This window comes from Lithobates pipiens, unplaced genomic scaffold (assembly GCF_037356315.1).
Source record: "Lithobates pipiens isolate NorthernLeopardFrog02 unplaced genomic scaffold, aLitPip1_a1.2 Scaffold_22, whole genome shotgun sequence".
NCBI lineage: Eukaryota > Metazoa > Chordata > Amphibia > Anura > Ranidae > Lithobates > Lithobates pipiens.
In genome coordinates this window covers 318,297,460-318,323,978 of record NW_027507784.1, presented here as the reverse complement: position 1 = coordinate 318,323,978, position 26,519 = coordinate 318,297,460, and the positions used below count along the sequence as shown (strand labels likewise).

The 26,519-nt window shown below is 43.8% G+C and overlaps 1 protein-coding gene across 1 annotated transcript in view; it reads left to right on the top strand.

Annotated features, from left to right (window-relative positions):
* MYO15A (myosin XVA) overlaps positions 1-26,519 on the top strand; it is a 167,372-nt gene that overhangs the window by 23,311 nt on the left and 117,542 nt on the right. Inside the window, exons 8-17 of the mRNA XM_077450192.1 lie at positions 2,912-3,073; positions 4,948-5,061; positions 5,148-5,206; positions 6,954-7,077; positions 10,071-10,166; positions 10,518-10,649; positions 11,188-11,313; positions 12,809-12,886; positions 15,090-15,244; positions 22,763-22,808. Coding sequence (XP_077306318.1) covers positions 2,912-3,073; positions 4,948-5,061; positions 5,148-5,206; positions 6,954-7,077; positions 10,071-10,166; positions 10,518-10,649; positions 11,188-11,313; positions 12,809-12,886; positions 15,090-15,244; positions 22,763-22,808 — 1,092 coding nt within the window. The remainder of the gene's footprint in view (positions 1-2,911; positions 3,074-4,947; positions 5,062-5,147; positions 5,207-6,953; positions 7,078-10,070; positions 10,167-10,517; positions 10,650-11,187; positions 11,314-12,808; positions 12,887-15,089; positions 15,245-22,762; positions 22,809-26,519) is intronic.

Here is a 26,519-nt window from a genome sequence, read left to right as displayed (position 1 = left end):
ACGTCCTTTTTTTCTCACAAATAGAGCTTTCTTTTGGTGGTATTTGATCACCCCTGCGGTTTTTATTTTTTGCACTATAAACAAAAAAAAGAGCGACAATTTTGAAAAAAAAACACATTATTTTTGTACATTTTGCTATAATAAATATCCCCCAAAAATATATATAAAAAAAATGTTTTCTCAGTTTAGGCCGATAGGTATACTTCTGCACATTTTTGGTAAAAAAAAAATCACAATAAGTGATTATTGATTGGTTTGCGCGAATGTTATTACGTTTACAAAATAGGGGATAGTTTTATGGCATTTTTATTAATAATTTTTTTTTTTTTACTAGTAATGGCGGCGATCAGCGATTTTTATCATGACTGCGACATTATGGTGGACACATCAGACATTTTTGACACATTTTTGGGACCATTATCATTTATACAGCAATCAGTGGTATACAGATGCACTGATTCCTGTGTAAATGACACTGGCAGTGAAGGGGTTAACCACTAGGTGGCAGTGTAGGGGTTAAGTGTGTCCCAGGGGCGTGTTTCTAACTGTGGGGGGCGTGGCTGTCTATGACATGTCACTGATCTCTGCTCCCATCACACGGAGCAGAGATCAGTGACACTGTCACTAGGCAGAAAGGGGAGATGTTTGTTTACTTTAGCATCTCCCCATTCTTCCTCCCCGCGAGGCGATCGCGGGTATCCCCGCGGTGATCGAGTCCGTGGGACCCGCAATCGGACTCATGGAGGTTCCACCCGGCGTGTACGCGATGACATGGCTGCAAATTTAAAGGGACATACCTGTATGCCCATTTGCCTGTCCCTGCCATTCTGACGACGTACATCAGCATGCGCCGGTCGGCAAGTGGTTAAAGAAAACACAATGCACTATTCTATGATCTGTGACGAAAAAATTTTGGTTAAAATTACTTTCCAATTTAATTTGGAAAATTGTTCACTATAAACAATGTGGTGTGGTGTGGGTTTTTTTTTTTTTTTTTTTTTTTTTAATAATCAGTACAAGCAATGGTAGAGCAATTACAGTCTAAAAAGCCTTTTTCCTCTGACATCTGTACACTTGATTTATGTACTTTACTTACTTACAATGTGTTTTGTTATTGTATTCACTGAACAATTTTCAGCCTGGATATATGATATGTTTTGGGGAACGGCCTTTCATATTGATATTGTTGAATTTGATTACTGTTTCTTTCTTCTACTGTTAAAACGTAATACAATAAAAACATGTTCGCCTCTAAAAAGCCCTTTTCAGCCTTTTTAAAATTCAAACTGGAAGAATCCTTGAAATAACTTTTAGGCCCTTTAGGGAACCCTTAATAATAATTGCTGTATCTACAGCTAGCAGTACATTAGTGTGAACAATAAGGTGAGAAATAAAAGAATAGGGAATATGGCATACAAAAGTTGGCCATACACTAGTAGAATTTAGTTTGATGTATTTCATTTTAAAGTGATACTAAACACACATTGCCTCGTCTATTTCTGTATATGAATGATGGTCCTGTAATTATTTTAATAAAAAAAAAAACATCTAAGTACCTTTTTCATAATAGATATAGATCTGTCACATGACCCAGCTCTCTCCCAGCCTGCAGGGAAACATAAGCAGGAGGAGCTTCTAGTCCTCTGCTGCTGGTCACATGTTTAAAATAAAAAAACTGCCTTTGGAATACCGAGTAAACATAAATAATTAATATCAATAAACTGCTTTAAATTATCATGCAAATATACACTTTATTGACATTCGCATCCATCCTGGCGGGTCAGTTGAGATCTGATGAAAACATGCTGTCCGTTTTTATCCAATCCCATCATAGGAATTGGCGGCGCTCTGTCAGGCCCCTTCCCCGCTCAGTGAGCAGAGACGAACCTGTCATCCGCCAGCTCAGCGGAGATCAACGGAGAGATCTCCTGCTGAGCTGGCGGACTCTGCTGAGCGAATCCGCCTCATGGGAATGAGGCAGAAGAGAGTGATTACATCACTTCCCTAAGATGGTAGCATTTTATCTCCTCCCACTCTACAAAATGGCACATGGAAAATGCAAAAAGTAACACTGATTTGCAAGCATGAATGCACACTCTTTAAAGCAGAGTTCTAATGCCACGTACACACGACTGGACTTTTTGACAGCAAAGGTCCGTCGGACAATTCGATCGTGTGTGGGCTCCATTGGACCTTTGCTTGCCAAAAATCGAGCAGACTTTAGAAATAGAACATGTTTTAAATTTTCCCACTAGAACTCCGCCGACCGAGAAATCCGTTCGTGTGTATGCTAGTCCAACGGACAAAAACCAAAACTAGGGCAGCTATTGGCTACTGGCTATGAACTTCCTTATTCTAGTTCAGACGTACGTCATCACGTTGGAATCCGTCAGACTTTGGTGTGATTGTGTGTGGCCAAGTCCGTTCATTCAGAAAGTCTGCCGGAACTCCCCCCGAAAGTCCATTGGAAAGACTGTCGGACCTAGTCCGTCGAAAAAAGTCCGGTCGTGTGTACGCGCCATTAGAAGTAAACCTATTAGAGTCTGCAAAAGACCTGAGACTAGGGCGGAGGTTCACCTTCCAGCCTGACAATGACCCTAAACATACAGCCAGAGCTTTTTCAAGGCACTGTACATACCTTCCCACCTCTCTCTGTTCACTCACAGAAGTGAGGAGAAGAGTCCTACACAGGGTGGAGAAATCTCTCCTTGCACCTATTTGACACCCCTAGTGTTTGGCAACCGCCGACTCAAGTAGCCAATGCTGTCACATAGGGGGCAGTGATGGAGTCCTCAGCCCTGTGCAAGCTCCAAACCCCTCAAAGGTTCTAACCCTACTCCACTCTATCCTAAATAATAAATTATGTTTTGGTTTGAGTTCCACTTTCATTTGCCTTTTATTTGTTATTCAGGGAGGTAACTGTGAGATCCCATCCAAAAGTGATGCAGAAGATTTTCGGAGGCTCCTCAACGCCATGGAATCCCTCAGCTTCAATGGAGAGGATCAGGACAGCATCTTCAGAGTTCTGTCTTCCATCCTGCACTTGGGCAATGTCTACTTTGAGAAATATGAGGTGCGAGCTCACAAACTTAACTGGGGCATATCTGTAGTAGATTTTTTATTAAACACAAATTATTCCTTAATGTCTGACACATCCTATAAGGATCTTGATAAGTGATCATTTTACAGTTTTTACATCTTTACAGAACTAGGAGAGGTAAAAAGTTTAATATAAACACGTGAAAATGATAAGGCTTCTTTTTAAGCTCAAACTGGGGCAAACAGCTAAACACACTGATATATATATATGATAACTCTTTTACCTGCAAAAGCATTTATATTTCAGTAACTCTTCATCCAATTCTGAAATTTACACAGCTCAGACACAATTTTCTCTATTTCAATTAGGTTACCAACACAGGTGTTTCCTTTGGCCAGTCTGTGACTGGACAGTGAAAGAAGAAGCAGCACGTTACACTGATTGGCTTATTTTGCTGTTCCTCTCTCATCCACTCTGAGCTGTACAGGGACTGCAAGTAGCTGATACCAGATCAAATTCAGATACTTATACTTCTTGCATTAAAAATAATACATTTGAGTTTTTCTTTTTAGTGAATGCTTAGCTGCAGTGATTTGTGTCTTTTATATCTGCCAGTATCTCAGCTTTAAGCAAATGCTAAACTAAACATACCTGTATTTGGACTAATTAATTGGCAGGCTTAAAGCGGAGTTCCCACTGTTAAAATGTTTTTTTTTGTATGAATATCTTTTGTTTCTAAAGTTTATTTATAGCACTCGCGTTTCTGTGCTGAATCGGCGCTCGATTTACTATTTCATAGAGGAATATATCTTATATTCCTCTTTCCTGGCAGTTTCCATAGTGCTTGTGGGCATGTGAAGCCCACAAGCACTATCTTACGAGCTCCGGTGCAGCTGAGCAACCAGCATGCACCTTCTGTTCTCGCGCATGTGCTGTATGTACGGTGCAATGCCGTACACTTCTGATGTTGCCATCACAATGGGCAACGTCGTCGGAAGTGCCTGCCCCCGTTGTGATGGCAACGATGCCCTCGGAGCTGCCCACTGACTCCTGGGAAATGATGACAAGCATTTCCCAGGAGCACTAGCGAGCACGGGCTCTGAGGAAAATGACGTCGGGCGCTGTGAAGAGGAAGAGGCAGATTACGAGGGACCCCCTAGCAACAGACATGAAAAGGTGAGTAAAAAATTTTTTTTTTTTTTCCAAATGTGGTTAATTGTATTTAATGCAGCTGAATAACGCAAAATTAATTTTATGAGTGGAACTCCGCTTTAAAGTGTACCTGATTTGGCTTAAAACAGTGCTGAAGTGTAGGGACTGAGTGCAAATTCAGTGTGAATATTTTATATCCGCCAATAGTGGTGCTTAAAACCTGAACTCTGGCACATATTAAATACACAAAGGAATGCAGCAACGTATTCAATAATACATAATTTATTGTATTTTTAAATGAAAGAAGTACATGTACATGAAACCGAACTGGTATCAGCCTGTTGCAGTCCCTGTAGATCAGAGTTGGAGTGCTATAAGAAGAAGCAGTAGTAGGAGCCAATCAGTTATTGCACTGACAAAAAGCAGTGCAACAGAAGAGCTTACCACTGCTGCTATGTGCTATGACAAAGGCAAAGCCTACCTGTCCAGGATGGGGGCAGGTCCATGATGACCTGGGCTCAGAGGAAGTGGGTTGAATGATGCTGGCCAGGGGACTGAGGACATCATGCCGTAGAAAAAGTCCTGCGGGGGGAAATCTCTGGAGCAAATGTAATGTTTTATTTTTAATTTTATCTTTCAAAAGACTAATCATTTTGTCTGGAGACTTGTTTTAGGGTTCCAAAGAAAAGAGATAAAAATAACACACTAACCTTGACTTGGAATGAATATACAGTATTATGTGTCTTGATTTTTAGACCGAGTCTCAGGAAGTGGCTTCAGTAGTGAGTGCGAGTGAGATACGCGTGGTGTCAGAACTCCTCCAGATATCCCCTGAGGGGCTACAGAAATCCATCACCTACAAAGTGACGGTAAGTAAAACAATAAATACACAATAATTTACAGAATGTGTGTGATATTAGGCTGCAGATCATAATAATATTCTCTGGTTGTACAGGAAACTTTGAGAGAGAAGATCTACACTCCACTGTCGGTGGATAGTGCTGTCGATGCCAGGTAAGCCTTTAAGAGAACTAGTCACGACCCGGCTTACATAAGTATCTGAATATTTAGTCTTGATTTATTAAAAATGTGCAGTCTTGCTTATATAGGGGCTTATTTACTGTCCAATCAGAATGCCCTTTAGTGCCCAGTTGTGCATTGTCCATGGGCAATAGAGTCGCAGTTGTTAGGGCATGCTTAGCAATTAAGTTTCAAGGTGAAACTAAATCAGATATGTGCACAGATAAAAAAGGTAATAGTGGGCATCTTTTGCTGTTTACTGTTAGACAGGACATTTGTAGGTGGGGTGCAGCATGGTGCGGCCGCAATAATTCCACACATTCAGGTTGAATAACTTGTATTGAAACAAACAGTTCTCAAAAACCCCCGTGAGAAGACTGCCCAACCAGGTGCACTCATGGTTACAGCAAAGTGAACAGAGTGGGTTCCAGCCAGAGCGACAGCATCTATAGAGAGAGGCAGAATAAGTCTGGCCATTTCGTGCCCAATCAGGAAAATGTCCAGGAGAGATGTGATCCTACGCTTTCCCTCCTCATCAGGAACCTTTCTCTACTGCTGCTACTGTCTCTAACAGATGGGGTTCCTTTCCCTACACTACCCACTTGCATAAAGTGTGCCAAAACCCAGGAGGCAGGGCCTTAAATAGGCTTTGTCTGACCCAAGATGGCTGTCAGAGTCACATGGGGCAACGGCATCCAATCGGACCGCTTCCACAGTGACCAAGGAAGCCATAGAGAAACCGGGTTCCACCTGACTTCCTCTTCAGCTGCAAAGCAGCTGTGGTTGAGCACCACCTGCAGTGGAGAAAATAAACTACACATGACTACACTTTGATTTTTCAGCAGGATCACTTTAATTCTATAGAATTTTTGTCTAAACAGAATAGATTTAAACAGCCATGTTATGTGCAAACAGACAATTGACTAAGCCTACCCTGGTAAGGCTATTGGGACTCAACCCACCTTCAGCCACTGGCATTCCGGCAAAGCTGGGCCAATGGGCGACCAAAAAAAAGTCTGGCTTTGTATCATTAGCGTGGCATAGGGGGTAAAAAGGGCAGGACCTGTAACAATTCGCAGCTCATGGGGCAGGAGTGCGCACTTTGTTCTTTTTGACTTGAGTGTTGAAGGACTTTGTCCCAGCAGTGCATATTGGCCAGTTGTGTCCATGCAAAGCTTTTGAAGAAATTTTTTTAGCCCACAAAAAATAGGAGACGTTTTTCTCAAATTGCATTTGATTGTTGCTATATGGTAGGTTTGAATGCTTAGCAGAGTAGTTCATACAGACATATTTAATCGTACACCCGTGAGAGACCCGTGTTTATCTGCACGGGCATGCACACGTGTTCCATGCATCCCCATTCAAGGCAGCCCCTTTCATGTCGATTGGGACACAGCAGCTGCACAGACACAGCTCCTACTCCCAATTTGACATCCATGCAGGTTCAGGTCCTCAAACACATACTGTCTGCATTCAGGGACCCACATCCACACAGCTGTCAAATACGAATAAATTGGGACTGCTTACACGGATATACATGGAACACCTGTGTGGGCACCATGTGTGCACACACAGGCCTCACACGGGCGTACACTTTTTTTAGGCTTGTGTGAATGAAACCTTTTCCTTTAAGCTTTTTATACTAATTGATTGTGTTTAGCATCCTCCATATGGAGATCATTTTTGCTTTCTTAGCCAGTATTTATAAAGCAATATTAGTAATGTTGCCATTGTCTTTCAGAGATGCTATTGCCAAGATTTTATACTCCCTACTCTTCAGCTGGCTGACAGACAGAATTAACAAGCTGGTATATCCCCGACAAGATGCCCTGTCCATTGCTATACTGGATATCTATGGTTTTGAGGTGAGATGTCCTAGATTTATTTTTTAATAAAAACTGCAAAAAAAAGAGACATTTATCCCAGCCTCACTGTTTTAGTACTAAAAATTCAGTCAATGGTTGTGACCAATGGCTTGGGTTTGGCAGCTCACAGCCTCACAGCTCACACAGCCACAACACAGGGAACCCTTCCAAGAAATGGAGGCCAACCAACTCTATGTCATAGAGGTCTCAAGCATCCTTTATTAATACCAACAACAGGAGTGCTAAAGGCTACCAGCGTTTCAAGAGGACCAAAAAAAAAACACCTTGATCAGGGCTTAAACAGCAAGAGTAACTAATAAGACTCAAAAACAAAGCTCATGCATAGAAGTTTTGACATCAGAAATTGTTCATAAGTGATTGTGCCTGTATCTGTGGCCAAATGAAATTTTTAGGAGAAGAAGTATTTGTCTGGACTGTGGTTTCTTCAGGTCCACTGGTTAGAAGTGTGGGTCAGGCCGTAATGGGGGTGTATATAGTGAAATGTTGATATTTGGAGGTTATCATTTGCTGTAGAAATGGGTGAATTAATTAATCTGATTTACTGTATACGGCAGATATAGTTAATAAAGGGGAGACGTCCTACAATGTCACTTTAGGTTGCTTATATTTTTCCTTTAAGTAATATCTAAATAGAGTTTATTTTTAATTTTTTTTCCAAGCCTGCAGTGTGTGTGCAAAAAAACCCCCAAAAACACCAAAGGCATAAAAAAACTGATTCTATTCTCTTTCCCTCCCCACTCTTCTCCCCTTCCCCTACCCATAACCTTATCTTCTGCTCTTCCCTATTTCTTGTTTCCAATCAGTGCAGTGCTTAAATGCTGACAGTTGAAAACCTACATCTTGCATGATATTGCTTTTGAGTGGCAACTCTCGTACACTCATTCTAGAGACACAACCAGTGATTTTCTTTTATTTACAGAAGTCTAGCTGTCATCCAACTTGGCAGTTATTTGCATTATGTATACTCTGATACATGTGTGTTGGAATCACTGTACTTATGATACTGCATTGTACTGCACCTTCTTTTTTGTATGTTAGAACTTAAAAAAAAAAAAAAAAAAAAAAAAGAAAAACGGAATGGCTGACCAAACACAAAGTGTACAGGATTCCATAATGATGCTTCTCCAAAAAAATAAAAAATAAAAAAGGAACGTCTATTCCTAAACTCCCTCTGGAGTGCAAAGCTGCTAATATGGAAAAGGTGGTCTGAATACACCTGGCTACAGTCGGATGGAACCCCCTTCTCATGGGTTAGCTTAAGCTGAAGGCTGCTATGAAGAGACAGGAAGGATTTAATGATCTAATGATCATACTTTCCCCCACAAATGGGACTTAGGCCGCGTACACACGGGCGGACTGTATGGCCTACTTAGTGCGTCGAAACACATTTCAGCGGACAGTCCGCTCGTGTGTGGGCTTCAGCGGACTTTTTCAGCGTGCAGTCTGGCGTACTAAGTATTTCGGAATTTCCGTAATTCTGTCCGTCATACTTTGGTTTCAGCGGACAATCCGCTCGTGAGTAGGCTAGTTCGACGGACTAAGAATGGCGCATGCTCAGAAAGGATTTACACGGCGAAAGGTTGCATTGCTGTGTATTGGACTTCCTATTTCTAGTCCCGTCGTACGTGCTGTACACGTCATCGCGCAAGCTTTCGATGGACTGTTTGTGCATCCGTGTGTGGTCAAGTCCGTTCATTCGAAAGTAGGACGGACTGTCCGTCGGATTGTATGACGGACTAAGTAGGCCATACAATCCGCCCGTGTGTACGCGGCCTTAGACTCTCCATCCTTGTGGGAGAAAAATATGCAAAGAAGCCTGTGTGCTATGACAAAGGCAAAGCCTACCTGACAGTTATAAATATTCTCCATACCTTGGTCACAAAACCCTAAACCGGGAAACAAGGGCAAGCAAAAAGTGCTGTGATTATATGCCTTACTTATACAGTAGGGTTCCAAACCCATAGTGTTTATTTCTGGCATCCTTGCCAGGGGCACTAGCCATGAAGGTTCTCTTCTTTCCTAAAATCAGATCTAGATAGGACTGCCTTATCAGGAGTCAATAAACTCCTCAGAATTCTGGACTTGGCCAGACCAATACTAGCCCACCAGGTTCCCTTGTCTAACCTGGCATGGCTTTCTTCTTGCCTGGTGGAAAGGACCTATTAGAACCCTATCATACTAGATTGAATACTTTACAACCTGTAAACCTCAGTGACCAAGGGACATGGTTAGTTTCTTCCCTTGGCAATTATAAGGACACTGAAATTTATTTTAGTAAAAAAAAATGAAAATTTACCTTACAAAAGGACGTGTGTTTAAAAAAAACATGTAGACTGTCTCACTGACCCCACCAGGGCAGCTTGCAAATGATGGTGCTCATAAAATGTTGCTAAAAGGAAACTCATATTTGAAACAAATGAAAAATCCCAGCTCACAATCCAAAGACATGCAGGTAGGTTAATTGGCTTCTGTCCAAAATTCGCCCTAGTATATGAATGGGGAACTTGGGAACTTGGATTGTGGGCTCCTTGAGGGTAGGGACCAATGTGGGAGTGCAATGTACAGGGATAGGGATTGTAGACACTCACTCAGGTTAAACTGGATGGACTGGTGTCTTTATTCAACCTTACTAACTATGAAACTATGAAACTTACCAACTAGCCTGCAATAAAACCAAATTGACCCCGTCCAAAAGACACACAAACAAACATGTGTAAGCCACAGTGGCCACATCGATGCACCCCAAAACTTATATCTTAGTCTGACATTTTAATGCAGTCACAGTATTTAGTGTCTGGATCAACTGTGGGTATAGGATTGTGTATATGGGATTTTATGATATTTTTTATTTTATTTATTTCTTTATTTTTATGGTTGAACTAGATAGAAGTGTGTCTTTTTCAACCTGACTAACTAGGTAACTATGTTTTCTTGTATTATTTCAGCTAATAACATTTTTATTTTTATTACAGGACCTTAATTTTAATAGCTTTGAGCAGCTGTGCATTAATTATGCTAATGAATATCTGCAATTCTTCTTCAACAAGATTGTGTTCAGAGAGGAGCAGGTAAGTACTTTGAACGTTGACCTTGCTTAAATTTTTGATGCTCAAAATTTACCATTGAACGTGATCATTTATGCACAAAAAAAAATGTATAGGTTGGTGCCCATTCACATGGGAGAAACAATCCCTCCCACTACAATGGTAGGGTAGAATATTACTGAACATATGACTACTGTGTCATGTGTTTGGTCAACGTACATGGCAGGTTCCAGCTTTTCAGTAACACAGAAGAAGACTGAACTCATCCTCAGACACCTTTTAGCAGCTATAGATATCTCTACCATTTGAAGCCTGGAAAATAGTGCATTTTTTTTTTTTTTTAAGACTAACATTGGTATTTGTATTTTCTTGCAGGAGGAGTACATCCGAGAACAGATTGATTGGAGAGAGATCTCCTTTAATGATAACCAAGCATGCATAGACATTATTTCCCACAAGCCCTATGGAATCCTGAGAATACTCGATGACCAAAGCTGCTTCCCACAGGTAACTAGGAAGGTCTATAAAGCTGCTCTAGTGGATGTACATACTTGGTTGGTAAATTATGTGTCTGGATAAACCTGATAGAGCAAACAGAAGTCCCCATATTTTTATACTTATATTTTATAGCAACTCTGTTAAAAAACTTCAAATAGACCAAGCCTATAAAAAATAAAGTTTATAAATAGCCTTTTTGGCAGTTGGGGGGTCATCAGGAGTTCTTGGTGCTGCTGCCATCTGACATGGGTGTTTTGGATAAGTTGTTCCCCACTGGGAGGTGTGGTTCCACTCCTCAGCTTTTATATTTGTGCAGGGCACAGTAGTGGAATAGAGGCTAATGGGTGGACCCATATTACAAAGCAGGGGACAAGCTATCTGACACACCCCCACGGAGCTCTTCAGGGTTTCATAGAAGCAGAACTTCAAGGAGATATATAAACAGCACAAACTAATCAAGTTATATACTAATTTAAATAAATCATGGTTACATCTATGCTTTTTCAAATGCAAATTTATATGGTGCTTTGGTCTCTGCTTCTTGTAGGCCACTGACCACACATTTCTCCAGAAATGTCACTACCACCATGGAACCAGCGAATTGTACTGTAAACCAAAGATGCCGTTACCCGAGTTTGGGATCAAACACTTTGCTGGGAAAGTCACTTATCAGGTAAATCACATCGCGTTTTAAAAATTTGGAAACACCTCTATAAGGGCTCTTTCACACTAATAAAGAAAATAAGAAGTGATGAATATTATGTTGTGCTACCAACAATACTAGAAAATACTAAAAAATATGTGATAGTGTCCACCATGTGAAGAAATACTGTAATAAAAGGAACACAGTGAGAACCACAAGGGTCTGGTATCGATGAACAATGTCAATAGGTTAGTATTTCTGAGACATCATTAATACAGAAAACATCTAATACAGAAAACATCAATGAAGACATGTTGATAAGGAAATCTTGTAGGGAGACCGCCACCAATTGTAGGAAGGCTTACAGGAAAGGTTAGACTTAAAGGGGCGTATACCTCTTGAGTCAAATGGGCTTGTGGTGATATACACCCTTAGTGATGTAGAACCAACAGTAATCCGGATAATCACAATCATACTCGAACTTAAGCAGTAATGGTCTCCAGTGTATTCCCAAAACGGACAAGAAATATAGTTCAGGTGGTAAGGAGGACGGCCAGGGAGGATTCACAAGCTCACACAATGAAACCAAAATGGAAAAAAGGTTCCATATAGTGTGATAACGTTCTTAAAATAGTTTTTAATAAAAAAGGTAAATAAGTTTGACACTCACATTTCAAATGCGATCAGCGATTAAAATTACATAATATGGCACAATGGTAATGACAGAACTCCACCAAACGCATTTTGTCTGATTAGACGTCATCTTTCACACAAGCGCTGAATTCTAAAGCAGACTTTAACACACATTAACATACCTATAGTTTTAATGAGCATTTTGGACACGTTGAATGGGTTGCATCAGGCAACGTTCTCTCATGCCCTATGAGATGTGTTTTTTTTATTTTTACCAGGCTGAAATGGGAACTGATCACTTTTGAGGCCCTGGGTTTAGGTGTTGAAAATAGCCAATTGTGTTGCGTTTTTACTGCATCCCGACCGCCTAGCAATATCAATCAAAACTGTTAAAATAGAAAGTGGATGAGGGTGTTCATACGGCAGGATTAGTGTTGCGTCACGTCACAGTGAGAGGAAAATAACACTGCCTGCACAGTTTGGCTGGCGTTAATGCTTTGCAACTGCCTTCACTTCTATTGAAATTAAGTGACCACTCCCTGCAATTAAAGCCCTTCCCCACTTTTTTTTTCCCACTTTATTAATATATGTGCTTTTATTACTGTCTGTGTCCACACTGGATAGAGTTTCCTCTCTTTCAGTCTTTGCTTCTTTGAACTGGTAACAGTGAGAAGAATGAGAAGAAATCTAAAAAAAGATGAGGCTGAAAGCAATACAATTTGTCAGACTTCTTCTCTGTGCTGTCTAAAACAGAAACAAAAAAAAGCAACAATTGACATTATTAAAACACGTTTCATTCTCTCTGCAACAAAATAAAAGAAAATAAAAAAATTATAGTAGCTCTATATAAATAAAACAAATTTCAGTTGCGACCTTGCATTTTTATTTTCAGGTGCACAAATTTTTGGATAAAAACTATGATCAAGTCAAACAAGACGTCCTGGATCTTTTTGTGAATAGTAAAATTAAGGTAAGAAGCCAAATCTTTGCATTAAGTATGGGGGCAATGAAGGATAATTCCAGATTGTTCAATGCACCTTCCATACCAGCTAATTAGCGCTGATAATTGCTCACTGACTGTAGGAGCTGTATTCAACCAGTGAGATGGTGAGTTTTTCAAGTGGAAAATTCAGATGTTGGCAACTGCTGGCAAATGTCTCCTGACTGGTCAATGCTGATCAGTCAATGGGCTTTAGAAATTCTCTAGTGAATAATTAACCAATGATAAGTGACTTTTTTGCTTCTTTATAAATGTGCCTAAAATAATTAAATCTCTACAACTGAGAAAAAAAAGGCAGTGTTGGTTTATGACATACCGGATAGTAAACTTTGATGGCTGATGTATGCTGGTTGGTTTGTGGTATGTAGTATAGAGATCTAAAACCATACATGTAAAGCGCTATCCTCAGTGTTCACAAACATCAAACACAGGTAATGTCCCTTTCAATTTAAAATACACCACATGCAATTTATGTTTGAAATGAAGTCTTTATTTCAAACATAAATTGCATGTGGTATATTGTAGATTGAAAGGGGCATTACCTATGTTTGATGTTTGTGAACACTGAGGATAGCGCTGTACATGTATGGTTTTAGATTATTATTAATATCTGTATATGGATATGTTGGCAGCTTTCTGTTTACATTTTATTTAATGCTGGGCTGTGATTTATAACACATTTTCACCCATTGTGCATATGTTTTTGTGCTTAAAACCTAGATGGCTGATATATGGTGGTTGCACATGGATGATAGATATTTGGGTTATGGCATGCTTTATAGAAAACCTTGATGACTAATATGGTGGTTGCACATAGGTGATAGATTGGTGGTTTATGGCATGTGGTAAAGAAAACCTTGATGGCTGATATATGGAGGTTGCACATGGGTTATAGATTAGTGGTTTATGGCATGTGGTAAAGAAAACCTTGATGGCTGATATATGGTGGTTGCACATGGGTGATAGATTAGTGGTTTATGGCATGTGGTAAAGAAAACCTTGATGGCCTAATATATGGTGGTTGCACATGGGTGATAGATTAGGGGTTTATGGCATGTGATAAAGAAAACCTTGATGGCTGATATATGGTGGTTGCACATGGGTGATAGATTAGTGGTTTATGGCACGTGGTAAAGAAAACCTTGATGGCTGATTTGTGGCGGTTGCACACGGGTGATAGATTAGGGGTTTATGGCATTGTCAGGGAAATGGCTGTAGGAGAACTGGCAATAGTGCCAGTACTGGTAATGGACACTTCCGGCACATTGCCATGTGCACTAGTGCAAGAAGTGTGAACAGGTGTACACAGGTCCGCAACGGTGCTAACGTGCGTACGTGCATGCACAAAGGTGCTAATTGGCGAACGCGTGTACGCACAATGTGACAGATGTGGCCACTTTTTTGGCCTATATAAGACTGCTGCTGAGCCCATCACATTGCTGGATTGTCGTCAGCCTTCCTATGTTCCTGAGCCTCTGTGCATATTCTACTTGGATTTCCTGTTGTGACCTGGCTTGCTCCTGACCTGACTGATCTGCTCTCCTGGTTTGACCCCCTGGTCTGGCTTCCACTGCTGCCTCCTGCACGCACCATTGCCAAGTGTTACTGAGGATTCCTAGAGACTTTGGCCGAGCTGTGTATCCTGCATTATCCAGTTTACTTCAGGTGACCACTGGCTCTACTCTCCTCTACCCATCTGGCAACCTGTGCTTCTTTGGGCATTACACCTTCTGTACCATTTTCAGGGGTGTACTGCACTTAGCTGCAAGGGGAGCCCTCTCTGCACTTCGGCCTCCAACCAGGTATGTGACAGGCATGTGGTAAATAAAACCTTGATGGCTGAAATGGTGGTTGCAAATGGGTGATAGATTGTTGGTTTATGGCATGTGGTAAAGAAAACTTTGATGGCTGATATATGGTGGTTGCACATGGATGATTGATGGTTGGGTTATGGCATGCGTTACAGAAAACCTTGATGGCTGCAGATGGGTGATAGATGGTGGTTTATGGCTTGTGGTATAGTGAACCTTGATGGCTTTATGTGGTGGTTGCACATGGGTGAAACAAGGTTGGTTTATGGCATACAGTATACATTAGGTACCTTGATGACTGGTACATGGAGGTTACATATGGGTTGTATATGGTCTTTATGTCCTTTCTTCTGTTTCCTCAGGTAGTGGCCAACTTGTTCTTCAGCCATGCGCAATTGCTAGCACAGCAGAAAACCGTGATGGGAAAAAGCAGCACCACGACCAGAAAGTTTAAGGCACAGACTGTGGCAGCCAAGTTTCAGCAGTCCCTTCTGGAACTTGTGGAAAAAATGGAGAGGTGAGTAATTCTGTGTCTGGGGCACAGGAGGTTGACATCAATAGGATGGGGGGAATAGGAAAAGGAGGGCTGTTCACAACATCCATCTTCATGCTCAATTTCTCTGAGCTGATCTAAAAGCTGCCCATACACTATACAGCAGTGGTTGTCAACTTATGAGCTAAAGGGGGCCTCAAATGTGGCCCATGACATCACCAAAGGGCCGCACATGATGTTCAATATATGCAATGCTTGAGAGGACTGTCAGCCACCACAGACCTAATAGAGGAAATGAGGGTCAGAGAGTGTGGACAGGATATATTTTTGGCTGGGGGTATGCTGCAGAAGACAATACGGAACAGGGAACATGTTGCATGGTGCTAGTAGAGATCAATGCTATTACCCTAATCAATGTTCCCGCTACAGACTGTTGAGCTCTCAGGGCCTCACATTTTATACCAATGGGCTGCATGCGGCCTTCGGGCCGCAGGGTGGGCACCAGGGCCATACAGTCTCTATACAATCTCCTTTAGCTTTACCAAAATTATGTAATATCAGTCATACCTATGCAATCTATGCAATTAGTATCAAATCATGCACAACATGATTTATGGTGGATAGGGATGAGCTTCGTGTTCGAGTCGAACATACGTTCGACTCGAACATCGGCTGTTCGCCCGTTCGGCGAATTCCGAACGTTATGGGCCGTTCGCGCCAAATTCGTGTGGCGCTCACGGCCCACAATGCACTGCGTCATCGCAGTGCATTGCTGGCTCATGATTGGCCAAGCATGCACTGTGACCCCGCATGCTTGGCCAATCACAGCGCCAGCAGCGAGGAGAGCCATGATTGGCCACAGGCAGGATGCCTGTGGCCAATCATAGCTCAGGCTGTGTAGTACACGCCCCACACTACATAAGGCCGCCAGCGCGGCGGCCTAGTGTAGTGTGTTGGCGTCTGAAGCAGTTAGTGGGTGTTCTGTCTACCTTAAACACAATACACACCGATCGTTTTCGGCCGATTTTCGATCTTGCTGTTGTGTAGTGGTTGTTGTCTGTGTGCCCTGACCGCAGTATACACCGCTATATTCACCTCACCTATATAGCTAGTAATCTATCTTTTATAATAGAGCTTGCAGTCAGTAGTGTTAGGAGCTTGTGCGTGCTGTCTGCGTGCTCTGTACCCAGTACACACCGCTATATCCACCTACATAGCTCTTCTCTATTTGAGCCCACTTGCCATCTGCAGGAGTTATTGGAAGTTGTGTGTGCCTCCAGCACAGCACAGTATACATCTGTATATACCCCTTTATCTCTGGTGTTCTATAAAAAAGGCATCTACAGGAGTTAGTGGGTTTTTTGTGCCTCCAGCACAATATACACCTGTATCTACCCTTTATTGCTGTTCTCTAGTAGAGCCATCTGCAGGGCTTAGTGGGTGTTGTGTGACTCAATTACAGTATACCCCTTTATCTCTGGTGTTCTATAATAAAGGCATCTGCAGGAGTTAGTGGGTGTTGTGTGACTCCAGCACAATATACACCTGTATCTACCGTTTATTGCTGTTCTCTAATAGAGCCATCTGCAGGGCTTAGTGGGTGTTGTGTGACTCCATTACACTGCTGTTTTACCCAACTCCCTTCAGGCCATTACCATGTCTGGAAGGCCAGCAAGGAGAGGCAGACAGGCGCGAGCCGATAAAAGAGGGCAAGCAGGCTCTGTGTCTAGAGACAACAGTGCTGGTCGTGGACGCGGGGCATTGTCATCAGCACGTGGCCATGGGACATGCTTGTCCTTCTTTTCGGGCAGCTGGACATGTTGAACCGCAACATGCCAACGACTTGGTAGAGTGGATGACCAAGCCCTCTTCATCCTCCTCATCCTCTCTCACCCAGTCTCAGGGTACTAGCAAAGCAGCTGCCAACGCATCGTCTTCCCTCCTCTCAATGTCATCATCAGTGACTCCTTCCCTAGACCCACCACGTCCTCCTGAGGAGTCTCCTGAACTCTTTGAGCACAGTGTTGGGTACATGCTCCAGGAGGATGCCCAGTGTTTTGTGGGCTCTGATGATGACACTCAGCTAGAGGAAGGCAGTAGCGTGAGCGCAGAGAGAGGGGATACTCAAGAAGGACAGCAATCTGGCAGTCATGTTCCACAAGCTGCAGCATACTGCCAGGTTTGCTACAGCGATGAAGAGGGAGGGGATGATGAGGGCACTGACTCCACGTGGGTGCCTGGAAGGAGAGAGGAGGAGGAGGAGGAGGAGGCACATGTCCAACGAGGCAGGATGCCCTCCGGGGGCCAGCTTAGGGGCAGCACACCGACTGAATCACACCGCAGAGCTCCGTTTGTGCAGGGCGCTGCCTCTGCGCGTTATTCTAAAAGTTCTTTGGTGTGGGCCTTTTTTGAGACGAGTGCATCAGATCGCACCGCTGCTATTTGCAACATATGTCTCAAGCGTATCTCGCGTGGCCAAAACATCAGCCGCTTGGGCACCACATGCTTGACCAGACATATGTTGACCTGCCATGCAGCTCGTTGGCAAGCGTACCTCAAAGACCCACACCAAAGAACAAAGCGGACCTCTCCTTGCTCCTCATCAGCTGGCATCTCCAACCCCACTAGACCTTCAGTCCTCTCTGAAACCTGCTCTGAGAGGAATGAAGGTGTAGAATTAGGTGTGTCACAGCCAAGTGCTTCCGGGAACTCTGCTAGCGGTACACCCACGTCCGATTATAGCAGGCAAATGTCCCTGCCCCAGCTTCTGGACCGGCGAAAGAAGTTCACTCCCAGCCATCCACATGCCCAGCGGTTGAATGCTAGCTTGGCTAAATTGCTAGCACTTCAACTGCTGCCTTTTCAGTTGGTAGACTCGGCCTCCTTCCGTGAGTTTGTACAATGTGCGGTTCCTCAGTGGCAGGTCCCCAAACGCTTTTTCTCACGGAAGGCGATTCCGGCTCTCTACCGGCATGTGGAAGGCAATGTCCTTGCCTCGCTGGACAGGGCGGTCAGCGGTAAGGTGCATATTACCGCTGACTCATGGTCCAGCAGGCATGGACAGGGACGTTACCTGTCTTTCACGGCCCATTGGGTCACTCTTCTGGCAGCTGGGAAGGATGCAGGACAAGGTGCAGTAGTGTTGGAGGTTGTTCCGCCACCACGCCTCCAAAATGCTACTATTGGTTGTGACACACCTCTCTCCTCCACCCCCTCCTCTTCTTCTTCCTCCATGGCCTCTTCCAGTGCTCTGTCCTCAGAACCAGCGGTGCTTCGTAGGCGTTCCAGGGGCTACGCAAGTACGCAGGCAAAACGATGCATGCCGTGCTTGCGCTGGTTTGTTTGGGGGACAGGAGCCACACTGGGGCGGATGTTTTGTCAGCTCTGCAGGGGCAGGCCGAGAGGTGGTTGACGCCACGCCAGCTTAAGCCAGGAATGGTGGTTTGTGACAATGGCACCAACCTCCTCTCCGCCCTCCGACAGGGACAACTGACCCATGTGCCCTGTGTAGCTCACGTCCTTAACCTGGTGGTGCAGCGGTTCTTGGGCAGGTACCCCGGCTTACAGGATGTCCTGAAGCAGGCCAGGAAAGTCTGTGTGCATTTCCGCCGATCATTTAATGCCTGTGCTCGGCTGGCTGAGCTCCAAAAGGAGTTGAACCTGCCCAAGAACCGCCTTATATGTGACATGCCCACCAGGTGGAACTCAACGTTGGCCATGCTGCAGCGGCTGCACACGCAGCAGAGGGCCATCAATGAGTACCTGTGCGACTACGGCACCAGGACAGGGTCAGGGGAGCTCGGTTTTTTCTCACCACGCCAGTGGGGCATGATCAGGGATGCATGCACTGTCCTGTCACCGTTTGAGGAGGCCACAAGGATGGTGAGCAGTGACAGTGCATGCATCAGTGACACTGTACCTCTTGTCCACCTCTTGGAGCATACGCTGCGTGGAATAATGGACAGGGCACTTGAGGCAGAACAGAGGCAGGAAGAGGAGGACTTCCTTGCCTCTCAAGGCCCCCTTTATCCAGACAGTGTTCCTGCTGTGCCACCCATCACACAGGAAGAGGATGAGGAGGAGGAAGAGGAGGAGGAGGATGATTGTGTCAGCATGGAGGTGGAGGCTGGCACTCAGCAGCAGCAGTCTTGTAGGGATGATTTACAGTCCCAAGAAACATGTGGACTTGTACGTGGCTGGGAGGAGGTAGCTGCGGATCATGTTGTCCTTAGTGACCCAGAGGACTCTGGACCGAATGCCTCAGCTAACCTACGCTGCATGGCCTCCCTGATCCTGCAAAGCCTGCGGAAGGATCCTCGTATTCTTCGGATCAAGGAGAGGGACCATTACTGGCTGGCCACTCTCCTTGATCCACGGTACAAGGGTAAGGTTGCCGACCTTATCTTGCCATCGCAGAGGGAGCAGAGGATGAGACATCTCCGGGAGGCCTTGCAGAAAGGTCTGTGCAACGCGTTCCCAGAGACTGGGAGGTTACAAACTCCTGGTCCTGGACAACGTGTTGCTGAGGAATCGGTCAGAAGGAGCGGTGGAGAAGGTGGCCGTCTGACTGATGCTTTCAGACAATTTTTTAGTCCGCAGCCCCAAGGTATGATCGGTTCCAGCACCCATCGCCAGCGTCTGATTTACATGGTGCAGGAATACCTAGGGGCAAGGTCAGACTTGGACACCTTTCCCACCGAAAATCCTCTGGCTTACTGGGTCTTGAGGATGGATCACTGGCCAGAGCTTGCGCAGTATGCAATTGAGCTACTGGCCTGTCCTGCATCCAGCGTTCTTTCGGAACGCACCTTCAGTGCTGCTGGTGGCTTTGTTACCGATCACAGGGTGCGCCTGTCCACCGAATCAGTTGATCGACTGACCTTCATCAAGATGAATCAGTCTTGGATCACCCACAGCTACCAAGCACCTGAAGCTGATGTAACAGAATAATTTTTTTTTGAAATATCACATCCCTTCAAGACTGCCTATGCTGATGCTGAGTGACTGTCCTGTTATGTTGATTGTCTATCCTCTTCCTCCTCCGCTGATATGTTGGAAGAACATTTCTGGTTATGGGTGATGCCTAAGGCCCAATTTTTCTGCCCCTGTTTAACAGGGGCGTTTAAGTAAAATTTTTAATGCAATGCTTTGCAGCAGGGCTAATTCCTGCAATCAAACAAGAGTATATGGGAGAGGTTGCAGTGTGGTGGCACCAGCACCAGTGCCTAAGGCCCAATTTTTCTGCCCCTGTTTAACAGGGGCGTTTAATTACAATTTTTGATGCAATGCTTTGCAGCAGGGCTAATTCCTGCAATAAAACAAGAGTATATGGCAGAGGTTGCAGTGTGGTGGCACCAGCACCAGTGCCTAAGGCCCAATTTTTCTGCCCCTGTTTAACAGGGGCGTTTAAGTACAATTTTTGATGCAATGCTTTGCAGCAGGGCTAATTCCTGCAATAAAACTAGAGTATATGGGAGAGGTTGCAGTGTGGTGGCACCAGCAGCAGTGCCTAAGGCCAAATTTTTCTGCCCCTGTTTAACAGGGACATGTAATTACAATTCTTGATATAATATTTCACAGGAGGGCCCCTTCCTGTGCTCACCCAGAGTAACGGTGAGGACTTATAGTGTTGTGGCACCAGCACCACAACCACCAAAGGTAAATTTTTCTACCACTGTTCAACAATGGCATGTAATTACAATTCTTGATATAATCGTTCACAGCAGGGCGCTCCAATGCCCACCAAGAGTCACTTTGAGGGCTTACAATGTTGTGGCAAAACCAACACCTTGTTCCGCCATTTCTGCAGAGCATATAGGGCAGGCCCCTACTTTCAAACATCCAATTTACAAACATCTCCTACTTGCAAACGGAAGGAGACAACAGCAAGTGAGATGAAAAAAGATGGACGACAAAACAAATTATACAGGGGTGATAACCCTTCCCTATGTTTTCCAAAAAGCTTAAAAATATTTTTTTTGACTGGAGCTACACTTTAAAAATGTACCAGTTGAAAATTACGAACAGATTCAACTTAACACAACAAACCTACACAGTCCCTGTCTTGTTTGCACCGCCTGTATATTGCTGTTCTGAGTATATAGGGCCTGGGGGCCACACGCATTTCCTTTTTTTAATATGGGTACAAGGTTCCCCTTAATATGCGTACAAGACCCAAATAGGCTAGTAATGGGCAGGGAGGGCTACCCATGCCATTTTTCTCAATGATTTTCAACCATATTGCAGGAACCAGATATAACATTAAAACCGCAAGCAGTTTTAAATGCTGTTATTTCCGTTTAATGTCATTTTGTACAGGGACTGTTCTAAACACGGGAAACACGTGGCACTTCACAGGCATACTACAGACACCCCCCAGGCACCATATTTAAAGGAATATTTCACTTTTTTTTTTCACTTTAATTGTCATTAAAATCAGTGCTCCCGCCAAAACGGCCATTTTTAAAAACATTTTATGCATTGACCCATGTCCCCTGGGGCAGGAGCCAGGTCCCCAAACCCTTTTTAGGACAGTATCTTGCATATTAGCCGTTAAAATTAGCACTTTTAATTTCGAACGTTCGAGTCCCATAGACTTCAATGGGGTTCTAAAGTTCGTTCGAATTTGGGGTCCGTTCGAAAGTTCTGGTGCGAACCGAACCGGGGGGTGTTCGGCTCATCCCTAATGGTGGATCTAAAGGAGATTGTACAATCAGATTGTATAGCCCCACCCTCAATAATATACCAAGTCCCACCTGATATATTCCTCTATGGGTTAGGATATAAAAAGAAGCATTGGGATTGGTTGGATGAACCTGAGGTCTATTTAGATTTCCCTTTACAATATAGGGCCCCACACTTATGTATCACAGCCTCCCCCCCCCCCTTTACATCAGTCTCCCCTCTTTAGATCAAAGTACCCCCTTTATATAGCAGGCCCCTTTACATTACAGTCTCCTTCACATCAAAGCCCCCATCCCTTTACAGTAGCTCCCCTTTTATATTTTAGCACCCATCGTTACATTGCAGCACCTCCATTATGTCTCAGTCCCCCTTTCCATAGCATTCCACGCTTTACATTGCCCGCCTTAACAATACACCCCTTAACCTTTACATCAGTGTGATCATCTCTCCCCCCCCCCCTTCCAGTCCTACCTTTCATAGCAGAAGGCAGGGAGGGCGATCGTTGTGGATGAAGGGAGTGTCATAGTAACCAATCTGCCCCTTGTTAACTTGAAAAGCGGGGCACCTCCCGCCCTCCATCCAGACCGATCGCTCATGTGAAGAGGACAGCAGCATCAGGAGAAAGAGAGGACACACAAGCAGCTAAATGGTGTGGCTGTCCGTCCACCTTTTAGCAATGCCTGCTATAGGCTCTAGTGATGTAATTCATCCCTGGGGTTTAGTAGTTCTGAATCATGGACCCACAACAATCATGCATTATAAATTTAAAAAAGTGTCAGCATATTTTTCTTATGATGTGTGTCCAGTAATACCTTATTACTCACCAAAGTTATTTTTAATGTTGTGTTTTTACTACAGATGCAACCCCTTCTTTGTTCGATGCATCAAACCCAATAGCAAAAAGGTAAAGAATGGAAAATGTTGACTCAAGCAAATGCAGATGACAGCAAAGGGTTCTGTACATGCTGCTGTAAAACTAAATCTATTCATACAGTAGTTTATAAACCTTGTCCTACATCAGTAAATTTTAGACATGTGCAATTTGTTTAGTTCCAAATCCGGAAATTGGAAAATTCGACATTTCGGAAAATGGAAATTTGGAAATTCTAAATTTTGGGCATTCAAACAGCCAAATTTGAAAATAAATTCCAATACCTATAATCTAATAGTTATTAGTTAGTTATTATTTCAAATTTTACTGATTTTTTCTCTTTTTTTCAGATTTTAGAATTTTCGGATTTTAGAATTTCTGAATTTCCAAATTTTTGAATTCCGAAAATCCGGAAATTCACAATTCAATAATTTGGAAATTCGAAATGTCATACATTCAAACAGACAAATTTGAAAGGAAATTCCAATATCTATAATTTAATAGTTAGTTATTATTAGATAGTTATTATTTCGAATTTTACTGATTTTCTTTCTTTTAGATTTTCGAATGTTGGGATTTTCAAATTTCTGAATTTCCGAATTTTCTAATAAAAAAAAAAAAGCAAAAAAACAAATGAAACGAAAACAAACACATTTTTTGTCAGTGCGCATATCTAGTAAATTTCTTTTAAAATTATTGGTGAAGATTACATGCAATTTTAGTTGCACCATGATGCCAGTGATTGCAGACAGTAGCAAGATTCCCCAAACCAGTTACATGCTGATTAATGGGAGATCTGTTTCTAAGTAGTGGTTGATCACAAGTCATTTATGTAGCTCTAGATTATATGTTTAGTCCTACGATATTACTTTATTAGGTACACCTGTTCAATTGCTTGGTAACACAAATTGCTAATCAGCCATTCACATGGCAGCCACTCAATGCATTCAGGTATCTAGACGTGGTGAAGACAACTTCCTGAAGTTCAAACTGAGAATCAAAATGGGGAAGAAAGATATTTAAGTGACTTTGAATGTGGCATGGTTATTGGTGCCAGATCGGCCGGTCTGTGTATTTCAAAAGCTGACGATCTATTGGGATTTTCACACACAGCCATCTCTAGGGTTTTACAGAGAATGGTCCGAAAAAAGAGAAAATATCCAGTGAGCGCCAGTTGTGTGGAGGAAAATGCCTTGTGAACGCCATAGATCAGAGGAGAATGGGCAGACTGGTTTGAGATGGTAGAAAGGCAACAGTAAGTAAAATAACCACTCGATACAACCAAGGTATGCAGAATACCATCTCTGAACGCAAAACACATCAAATCTTGACGCAAATGGGTTACGGTAGCAAAAGACCACACCGGGTGCCACTCCTGTCAGCTAAGAACAGGAAACTGAAGCTACAATTCACACAGGATCACCAAAATTGGACAATAGAAGATTGTAAAGACGTTGACTGGTCGAATGTGTCTCGATTTCAGCTGCAACATTCAGAATTTGGTGTAAACAACATGAAAGCATGGATCCATCCTGCCTTGCATCAGCGGTTCAGAGTGGTGGTGGTGTAATGGTGTGGGGGATATTTTCTTGGCACACTTTGGGCCCCTTAGTACCAATTGTTTAAAACGTTTAAACACCACGGCCTACCTGAGTATTGTTGTTGACCATGTCCATCCCTCTATGACTACAGTGTCCCCATCTTCTGATGGCTCCTTCCAGCAGGATAATGCACTGTGTCACAAAGCTCAAATCATCTCACCACTGGTTTCTTGAACATGACAATGAGGTCACTGTACTCCAATGGCCTCCACAGTCACCAGATCTCATCCAATAGAGCACCTTTGGCATGTGTTGGAATGGGAGAGTCACATCATGGATGTGCAGCTGACAAATCTGCAGCAATTGTGTGATGCTATTATGTCAATATGCAGAAGAGGAGGAGAATAAAATGCACCTAGATGATACATATGGTGTTAGACGCACCATATAGACACTAAATAGAGAAAGAGGAGTCATTGCTGAAGGGACTAATAATTACCGTATATACTCGAGTATAGGCCGACCCGAATATAAGCCGAGGCCCCCAATTTACCCCCAAAAAAACTGGCAAACTTATTGACTCGTGTATAAGCCGAGGGTGAGACATGCCTGTCCATCCCTGTGTGTGTGTCCGTCCATCCCTGTGTGTCCGTCCATCCCTGTGTGTCCGTCCATCCCTGTGTGTCCGTCCATCCATCCCTGTGTGTGTGTGTGTCCATCCATCCATCCATCCCTGTGTGTGTGTGTCTCCATCCATCCATCCATCCATCCCTGTGTGTGTGTGTCTCCATCCATCCATCCATCCATCCCTGTGTGTGTGTGTCTCCATCCATCCATCCATCCCTGTGTGTGTGTGTATCCATCCATCCCTGTGTGTGTGTGTGTCTCCATCCATCCATCCATCCGTGTGTGTGTGTCTCCATCCGTGTGTGTGTGTGTGTGTGTGTGTGTGTGTGTGTGTGTGTGTGTGTGTGTGTGTGTCCAGCCTACCTGCACCTACACCCGCAGCAGATCGCAAAACGCAGTGCGGAAATGAATAGGGTTTGCAGTGTTAGCTGCATGGCAATATAGTGTGAACCAGGGCTGAGGACCCATTCACTTTGGCAGGGAAAAGGGAATAGTTGAGTCGCAGATTTATTCCCGCTGGCCACCCACACAGAGAAGACCATCCAGCAGCCACTTTGCGTCATAGCCACGACAAAAATCCCATCATGTTTAGTGGGCAGTACAGGTGTGTGTGTGTGTGTGTGTGTGTGTGTGTGTGTGTGTGTGTGTCCAGCCTACCTGTGTCCCGAGCCTTTGTCCCGAGCCTCCGTCCCGTGTCGTGCCTTGCCTTCGTCCCGTCCCGTCCCGTCCCGTCCCGTGCCGTGCCTTGCCTTGCCTCCGTCCCGTGCCCTCTTCGTCGGCGGCCATTGTAAAATTCAAAAGCCGCGCCTCCTCCTTCGCCTGTGATAGGCGGAACACTGAATTTCCCAGCAGCCTGTGTTCCGCCTATCACGGACGTCGTATCATCCTCGTCCGTAGTACGAGGATGAGACGATGCCCGTGATAGGCGGAACACAGGCTGCTGGGAAATTCAGTGTTCCGCCTATCACAGGCGAAGGCGGAGCCGGAGGCGCGGCTTTTGAATCATAGAATGGCCGCTGTCTGTCTGCTCGACACGCTGATCGAGCGGGCAGACAGCGATGACTCGAGTATAAGCCGAGGGGGGCACTTTCAGCCTCAAAAAAGAGGCTGAAAATCTCGGCTTATACTCGAGTATATACGGTACTATAATGCCGCGTACACAAGATCGGAATTTTGGTCGGAAAAAGCTCTGATGGTTTCCCTGATGGAATTCCGATGGGATTTCACTCAAGCTGTCTTGCATGCACACGGTCACACCAAATTCCGACCGTCAAGAAGGCGGTGACGTACAACACATACGACGGGACTAGAAAAAGGAAGTTCAATAGCCAGTAGCCAATAGCTTCCGTCTCGTAGTTGAATCTGAGCATGCGTGAGTTTTTGCGTGTCGGAATTGCATACACACGTTCAGAATTTCCGATAGAAAATTTTTCCATCTGAAAAATTGAGAACCTGCTCTCAATCTTTGTGTATTCGACATTACTCTTCTTTTACAGGCTGGTGTCTTTTATTCCCTTATTTTACTAGATGCAGTGTCACTTAAGTAGAACTGAAGGCAACATTTTTTTTTCATTTT